The 9060-nt window shown below is 41.2% G+C and overlaps 1 protein-coding gene across 1 annotated transcript; it reads right to left on the bottom strand.

Moving 5' to 3' along the window:
* On the bottom strand, window positions 1–8461 carry LOC118384373 (cathepsin D-like). The gene is made up of 9 exons (XM_035770846.1): window positions 8105–8461; window positions 7491–7671; window positions 7055–7178; window positions 3084–3202; window positions 2640–2839; window positions 1805–1927; window positions 1377–1521; window positions 1064–1162; window positions 1–854 (listed from the first exon to the last, which is right to left on the bottom strand). The coding sequence occupies exons 1-9, from the start codon at window positions 8194–8196 to the stop codon at window positions 693–695; spliced, it is 1245 nt and encodes a 414-aa protein (XP_035626739.1). The 5' UTR covers window positions 8197–8461; the 3' UTR covers window positions 1–692.
* Window positions 8462–9060: the final 599 nt, after the last annotated feature.

Below are 9060 nucleotides of genomic sequence, written 5' to 3'. Positions count from 1 at the left end.
AAGAATGACTAGATTTTTATTTAATATACTTTTTTCAGTGTCACATCCTTTTGATACATTTTAGGATCATCAGATGCTGTAGTGCATGACCATTTTATTTAGGCTATAACGGAAGCGTCATGTTCTTGGGGTCAACATACAAAAAGAGTTTCAAGTGTACAAGACATTGTTTTACAAAAAAAGTTTGATACAACTTGTGTACCCTGGTCAAATTCCCTGGACATCTACATTCTGGTTGATTTAACAAAAACCGAGTTTAATCTACAACGATATGAATTCAGTCTTCTGCTTTCCAAAAACAATTGGTTGCATTGTCAGTGGTACTTTTGTATCTCCTTTGTTTTCATACAAAACACCAAGCTGAACTGCATACAGCAGCGCATCAGTTTTGATATGCAATATTTATTCATCATTCACCAAACTCACATGGTGACACTTAGTCTTTAAAAAAATGTTTAAAAAAAAAGCCAGCCCCCTCTCCCCCCCCAAAAAGAAGCAAAATAGGCAAAGACAAGTTTCTTTTTGAGAGTTTTGTTCATTTGTGGTGTGCTTTTCCTCCTATAATTCAGAATGATCTGTGGGGATTTGATAGGTACTAGCTGCACCTTGGTTTGGTAGGATATATTGCTTGTACCCATCAAATCCTTTCAGATCTCCACAAGTGGCTAGGGGTTGTTTGTGGTTTCTCCCCTCTACTTGGCAGGGGCGAACCCCACGCGGTCTGCATCTCTATCAAACACGCTGTAGTAGCGTCCAATGAACACATCTCCCAGGATCCACAACGGTCCAGCCGGAGGGGGGATGTTCATGGCCATGAAGCCTGACAGACAGATTTTCTGACCCATCTGGGACCCCTGCAGCACATAGGGGAGAGAACCGTTGAATGATTCTCAATAGCAGGTATGTCCACAGAATTAAATAATACATTTCAAGATACATTAAAATGCCTATATGCATGCGAACTGTGATTAACCGTTTAAGTGATGACTGAAGTTGTCAAATTTCACAGACTTTCTACTGGCAGGCAGGCCACATTGAACACTGGTCATGAGGTGCAATTTACCATTATAATATAGTCGTCTCCAGTCAAGTTAAACATCTTCCCTCCCAGGTTGAATGTGATGACGGGGAGAGAGGAAACCTTCTTGCAGTCAATCCAATACTGAGAGGAAGCACAAAATAGAGTGCAAGTAAGTTAAAAATAACTGCATGTACTTCACAAATCAAAACGTAACTTCTGTCACTACAATACATGCGTGCATGATTGAAATCTTTTGTTGGCCATTCAGGAGAACTAAAACAGGAGGTTGGAACTGATAGAATGTACTTATATGCTACAACAGGTAGACATTTAGTCTACAGACTCCTGTACCTACCTCTCCCATCAGTAGAGGCAAGGCTCCGATGGCTTTTTGCAGCGCCCGGACCTCCTCCGCAGGCCCGGTGATGAGGGACGTTCCCGTATCAACAATCGCCTGGCAACCGGCCTTGCACAACGTCAGCTGGTTTCCCACTTCCACACTGCAGAGCACCAATTAGCTGTGATCACTCGAGACAATTATCCTTATAACATCTGTGTGCGATTTCTTAATAAATTGGTTCAAGGACATGCATCTGGTGTAATAAAGCAATTATTGGTACAATGATTGTCTTTATTTACACAGAGAAAGTTATTTTTCCATTGACTATAAATGGAGCATCCTACTTTCTTTGAACTTCGTGGCTTCAATGAGGGGGCAGTTGTTCTCCTCTGGTATAGATATTATAAAAGAGCCTCTGTGTAGATGAGAACCAAGTTGCTTACCTGCTCATCTCAATCTGCCAATAGGCCTTGCGTGTGACATTGACATAGTGCAGGTCTCCAGTGTAGTACAGTGGGTCCGTGCCTCCCAGCATCAGCTCTCCTCCTACAGCAGCAAATGGCTCCCTGAGGAACAGGATATCAGAAGGGGTTACAAGTTCAGTTCAATTTACTATCAGATATGTAAATGTATTGCCTTAACCCCATTGAAGCTAGTGACAACAAGAATATAAGGTTGTACAAGTTATGAAAATGAATTAACCTGTGGTTTAAGTTCATAGACTACCCACAAAAATAAATACATTTTAAAAGCTGCAATATGTAACTTTTTGGGTGACCCAACCAAATTCACATAGAAATGTGTGTTATAGATCTGTCACTCATTGAATGCAAGTCTAAGCAGAATATGTTCTACTTCTATGCTTCCCATTCTTAAGTTTTGTTTTTGCTGTTTTACTTTCAGTTTTGTACACCAGCTTCAAACAGCTCTCAATACAATATTTTTGATAAAATGGAAAATATATTTCAGTGGTGTAGATGGTACAATGATTCTCTACACTATAACGTGCTTGTTGTCACAAACTGAAATTAGGTGAACTATTTCACTTATTTCCGAGGAAATATGACAGCAAGTGTGGTTAAAGAATTTCAGGATAACAGGAGCTAAAAATATCCCAGTTCAAATGAAAATAAACTCCTTTCAGTTGACCTCCAACGGTGAACACAGCTTTTAAGAAATGGTTTAAAAACAAAATCACAAGTCAAACCACACATTGACCTACGGTCCTCAGTAGGAATGTATTAAGAAGGAGAGAGAAAGAAAATCCCTAAAACCAACCTGCTAATATAGAAGGAAAATATGTTCTGAGGCAACAGCTTGGCAGCCATGGCGGTGTCAAACACAGGGGTTATCTTGTCGACAGATATGGTAGGGTAGCCCATGCCCAGCACCCCGTCAAAGCGTGCCACTGCAAACGTGATGCCAGGTTGCTTCACGGCCTCACCAAACTGTTGACCAGTGACCTGCATGCCAGCCAACTGAGAGAGGCATGGAGTGAAGAACAGGAACTGATGTACAAAGCAGATTGTTCGGGAACACAAACCGTGAGGTTTACAGACAATACACAGTAAGAAATGGTATGCAGACTATGCTCCACATTCCATCACTTAAAATGGACAATGGTAAAAATCTGTGGATTCGTCCACTTAAATGAGAGGAATGCAGATGAACAAAATGTGTGCGCACACACACACACACACACACACACAACAGTCCACTTACAGAGACAGTGTCCCCACTGATGAACCCAGACAAGCTGCCTCTGCCATACTGGATGGAGAATTTGGTGCCATTCTGAACGTACGTGCTCGACTTCTTGGAGTTATAACGATGGTGGAGCCCTAAGCAGAGGTGTACATAAAGTTGACAACTGTCTCAGGTTGGATAAATGGCACTCATTTTCATACAAAAACAAACATGTCCCTCATGCCGCCTTAAAACGATGAATATGACTTCCAGTACAGCATGCGAAAGCATGGATGAGCAAAAAATATAAAACATTTATGCAACTTTAGCACCCATCTCATGACTGTATGATAAAGGGAGATACCTAGTCAGTTGTACAACTAAAATGTGTCCTCCGCATTTAACCCAACCCCTCTGAATCAGAGTGGTGTGTGTGGGGGGCTTAAAAATCGACATCCATAGAAGATTCAGCAGATAGTATAACCATATGTTATGAGTGAAGTGCATCGCCACGGGAAGTAATTTGGGGCAGGGGGTGCTACGCCGACGGGGGGTGCAAAACAATGCCTGCGCTGAATACCTATATTGTCCGCTAATACAGGAAGTGAAGACCCAGTGCACTACTGTAAAACAAATTAATTGTATTTCAGTGTTTACTAGCATTTGTCAAGTCTGATAATTCTCTACATTTGATATAGGTTTTCCAGTTTCTTGAAATAGTTTGCAAATGCAACTTGTTTCTGTGGAAACTGAAATGATCTATTCATTCCATTTGATGTCTCAATGTACTCAAATACCGTATTGTGCATTTGTGATGGAAAGTCAGGTACAAACCTAGATGACCAGCCAATGTACAATACAGTAATGTTCATTTACATTAAGTTTGTAAGGATGGTAATTAATATTGCACAAAAAGTGGTTGTTTTCCATGTTATTTGATCAATATATATTTTTTTTTAATTGATGGATGTTTTGAGTCTTTGCCAATAACTTTGTACCTTTTGATGTAAAATGTTTAAGGAGAGTGTTTTGTTTTTTTCTGGATTCTGAATGATCGCAGAGAAAGGGACAGGGCAACAACTCATACAATTCCAACTATTGAACACCACACGATACTGTTCTTAATTATACAACTACCTTTTTGACCAAGCTGAGATGCTGAAGAAAATGTTTTGCCCGCGCTACAGATGTCTAGATTGGTCCACTAATACAGGACTACTAATGGACCCAGTGCACTACTTGTGAAAAATATCTAAAATGTCCAAAATAAACAGTACCAGTCAAAAGCTTGGACACACCTAATCATTCAAGGGTTCTTTATTTTTACTATGTTTAGTGAAGACATTTAAAAACTAATGAAATAACACATATGGAATCATGTAACCCCAAAATATTTTTGATTCCTTAAAGTAGCTACCCTATGGCTTAATGACAGCTTTGCACACTCTTGGAATTCTCTCAACCAGCTTCACCTGGAATGCTTTTCCAACATTCTTGAAGGAGTTCCCACATATGCTGAGCACTTGTTGGTTGCTTTTCCTTCACTCTGCGGTCCAACTCATCCCAAACCATCTCAATTGGGTTGAGGTCAGGTGATTGTGGAGGCCAGGTCATCTGATGAACTCCATCACTCTCTTTGGTCAAATAGCCCTGACACAGCCTGGGAAGTGTCAGAGATATGTTTACCTACTCTGCATCTCACAAAGACACGGCGGTTAGAACCTAAAATCTCAAATTTGGACTCAGACCAAAAGGACAGATTTCCCCCGGACTAATGTCCATTGCTCGTGTTTCTTGGCCCAAGCAAGTCTCTCCTTATTATTGGGGTCCTTAAGTGGTTTCTTTGCAGGAATTCTACCATGAAGGCCTGATTCACACAGTCTCCTCTGAACAGTTGATGTCGAGATGTGTCTGTTACTTTAACTCTTAAGCATTTATTTGGGCTGCAATCTGAGGTGCAGTTAACTCTAATGAACTTATCCTCTGCAGCAGAGGTCACACTGGGTCTTCCTTTCCTGTGCCAGTCCTCATGAGCCAGTTTCATCATAGCACTCAAAAGGTTTTTGCGACTACATTTTTTTAAACGGACTGACCGACCTTCATGTCTTAAAGTAATGATGGACTGTCATTTCTCTTTGCTTATTTTAGCTGTTCTTGCCATAATATGGACTTGATATTTTACCAAATAGGGCTATATTCTGTATACCACCCCTACCATGTCACAACACAACTGATTGACTCAAATGCATGAAGGAAAGAAATTCCACAAATGTACTTTTAACAAGGCACACCTGTTAATTGAAATGCATTTTAGGCGACTACCTCATTAAGCTGGTTGAGAGAATGCCAAGACTGCGCAAAGCTGTCATCAAATATAAGATATTTTTTTTATGTTTAACACTTTTGGCTACTACATGATTCCATCTGTTATTTCATAGTTGATGTCTTCTACAATGTAGAAAATAATACAAAATAAAACATCCTGGAATGAGTTTGTGTCCAAACTGATGACTTGTACTGTATATATACTAAACAAATATATAAATGAAACATGTAAAGTGTTGGTCCCATGTTTTATGACCTGAAATAAAAAGATCCCATACGCTCAAAAAGTGTGATTTTGGGCACAAATTTGTTTCCATCCCTGTTAGTGAGCATTTCTCCAAGATAATCCATCTGCCTGACAAGTGTGGCATATAAAGAAGCGTTGTGTGCTGGGGACAATAAATGCCACTAAAATCTGCAGTTGTGTCAAGTTAAGGGAGCGTGCAAATTGGCACACTGACTGCAGGAATTAATGTTAATTTCTCTACCATAAGCCGCCTCCAACATCCTTTTAGAGAATTTGGCAGTACGTCCAGTCGGCTTAACACATACCACGTGTAAGCATTCCAGCCCAGGACCTCCACATCCAGTTCCTGCGGGACCGTCTGAGACCAGCCACCCGGACAACTGATGAAACGGAATTTTCACAAAGAATTTGAGCACAAATTGTCAGAAAGTCTCTGGGAAGAGCTGTGTGCTCGCCGTCCTCACAAGGGTCTTGACCTGACTGCAGTTCGGCGTCATAACCGACTTCAGTGGGCAAATGTTCACCTTCGATGGCCACTGGCATGCTGGAGAAGTGTGCTCTTCACAGACGAATGCCAGTTTCAACTGTACCGGGCAGATGGCAGATAGTGTGTTCGGCATTGTGTGGGTGAGTGGTTTGCGGGTGTCAACGTTGTGAACAGAGTGCCCCATGGTGGCAGTGAGGTTATGGTCTGGGCAGGCATAAGCTACAGACAACAAACACAATTGCATTTTATCGAAGGCAGTTTGAATGCACAGTATACTGTGACGAGATCCTGAAGCCCATTGCCGTGCCATTCATCCACCGCCATCACTTCATGTTTCCGCATGATCATGCACGGCCCCATGTCACAAGGATCTGTTCACAATTCCTGGAAGTTGACAATATCCCAGTTCTTCCATGGCCTGCATACTCAGACATGTCACCCATTTGAGCATGTTTGGGATGTTCTGGATCGACATGCATGACACACCCATTGAAGAGTGGGACAAACGTGCCAAAATCAATAGCCTGATCAACTCGATGCGAAGGAGATGTTGACATGAGGCAAACAAGGTATCGGTGTCCAACAGATGCATATCTATATCTATCCAAGTGATGTGAAATCCATAGATTTGAGCCAAATTATTTAATTTCAATTGACTTCTTTCCTTATATGAACTGTAACTAAAATCATAGAAATTGTTTCATCTTCTTTTTTTTTTTTTTGCACCCCCTGCACCCCTACTTCCCGTGGCTATTGTGAAGTGCAGCAAAGGCAATAATATATATATATATGCCATTTAGCTGACGCTTTTATCCAAAGCGACTTACAGTTATGTGTGCATACATTCTACGTATGGGTGGTCCCGGGAATCGAACCCACTACCCTGGCGTTACAAGCGCCATGCTCTACCAACTGAGCCACAGAAGGACCACTAATAGACTGACTCACAGCATGCAACATCCAAGAAGGAGCAGTGAATGGAGGGCACCCACAGGTTGGAGGAGCCGGTGTCAAACAGCACAGTAAAGTCCTGGGGTGGTGTGCCTATGCTGATCACCCCATAGTACTGAGCCTGTAGAGAGATTTGACATAAACACCACATTCATACGATAAATAGGCATAAGTCTATACTCCAGTTCTCTTTTCCTAACTCTTGGGGAGATACTGAATGTGCAAGCTTTATTAAACCAAATAAATAAAGTACACACACATCTCATAACCTTCAATCTGGGCCATGATTAGCAGATTGGGCATGTTACGAAGGGCACGGGTTGGAACAAAAGCCTGCACACCCAACTCCTGGAGAACCCTGGCTTTACTTGTTGTTTCAGTCAACCTAGAACAAGCTAGAGTTCAACGAGGCATTGTGACAATATCCACTTACATCCATGAAGTTAGTGAGTCTCTCAACTGGCACTTTCGGGCTCTGAGTGGTTGCTGGTAAGGGTGTTGGTGTGTCAGCTCCTGCACCACCAACGGTCTTGGCCATGTCCTGGAGTTGTTCAAAACTCATCCCATTGTCGTTCATTAGGCGGCGCATACTGCGCGTCTTGTGGAGGGGAATTCTAAGGGATCATTGGTATGATAACGAAGAGAGATACATTAGTTTCGGTCGTAATTTGTTTAATTAACAAATCATTCAGAACTCGTGCGCTCTAACGTACTTCCTGTTTTATACTGATGTTCCCATACATTTACGAGCAGTTTGGTTCTATTTTACAACTTAATTGCTTCGTTATTATGTACAATCTATGTTAACTTCAATTCAAACTTTAAGAGATAGGTGTCATGAACATGCCAGCGTTATGGAAACGCTCTGCGGGTGTACCAAAATTCGAACGACATGTGCCTAAACATTCATGCATGTAAAATTGGCAATAATAATTGCCTACCGTCAGGAAATTAAACTACCCCAGAGATAGCCTATTCTATACGCATCACGGGATCGCGAAAGAATAATTACTTGCGTTAACCAAGCGACTGACGAAAATATGTTACCTTATAATAGCAGCGCTGTGCGCTATCAACAGCGCGACGGTTATAGACAATATTTTAAGACACTTCATATTCTGTCTTTGATAACTCATCATCCAGTTGTTTTTTCTTTCACTTTAGACAATCTTGGCTGGCCAAACCGTCAGTCCACAGAAGACCGAGCACTATCAAATCTACGCACTAAACCCAGTTATATCAGTATGCCTTTCGGTCGTTTCCGTACACACTCGCTTTTCTTCACTCGGTCCAATCCTGATTGGAGAGAGCACATACATTAGACGGTCTTATTGGCTTGAATAATGTCCGTCGTTTTAAATTGGTCACTGCAAGCAGGTATAATTTGGACGTCTAGAATGCACCTTTTTTTCTTTCTCTAACACTACACAGTTGATTGAAATGATAAAAGATTAGTGATTATTTAAATCAGGTGTGTAGTTCTAGGGCAAAAAACAAAACGTGCACCACGTTGGGTACCGATTGTGGGGAATCGCGGATAGCACGGGTCATTTTAAATCAGACACCCTATTGCGCACTTGACAAGTCGCTGTCGCAGGATCCTGAGAGATGGAGAATGATCTGATTGCGGCCCGCTATTCGGGGCGTTACTGCATCTGCAGGAACCCCTCTTAAAGAGCTTAAAGAGCGAATGCCTTTAAAAAGCAACGAATCTCTTTGAAAAAACCTTATGGGCATCGATATGAGTCGTAACAAGTTATTATAGTGTCAACATGTACTAGAAAGTATAAATAGGATCATTTTGGTCATAAAATCAGTCTCTAAAACTGAGGTTGGATCATCCGTGTGTCACAACTGGTAAATTAAGGTTGGGTTTTGAAGATGTCCATTTTCCCACTAACATAATAACAATATATATTTTTTTAATTTGTAAAGAATAAATTAAATACATATTTTTTAATCCAAAACACAGAACACAAACAACAATCAAAGCTATAGGTGTC

The sequence above is a fragment of the Oncorhynchus keta genome, chromosome 5 (genome assembly GCF_023373465.1).
Source record: "Oncorhynchus keta strain PuntledgeMale-10-30-2019 chromosome 5, Oket_V2, whole genome shotgun sequence".
Taxonomy (NCBI): Eukaryota; Metazoa; Chordata; class Actinopteri; order Salmoniformes; family Salmonidae; genus Oncorhynchus; species Oncorhynchus keta.
Note: the sequence above shows the minus strand (reverse complement) of the source record. Positions and strands in the feature narration are given on the sequence as shown.

Excerpts from the sequence above, each read along its gene's own strand:
- LOC118384373 (XM_035770846.1), bottom strand. The coding sequence starts at position 8,196 with ATGATGAGTTATCAAAGACAGAATATGAAGTGTCTTAAAATATTGTCT. Across the intron at positions 2,840-3,083 it reads TCAGTGGGGACACTGTCTCT|TTGGCTGGCATGCAGGTCAC; the intron begins GTAAGTGGACTG and ends TGCCTCTCTCAG. Across the intron at positions 1,522-1,804 it reads TGGCAGATTGAGATGAGCAG|TGTGGAAGTGGGAAACCAGC; the intron begins GTAAGCAACTTG and ends GGTGCTCTGCAG.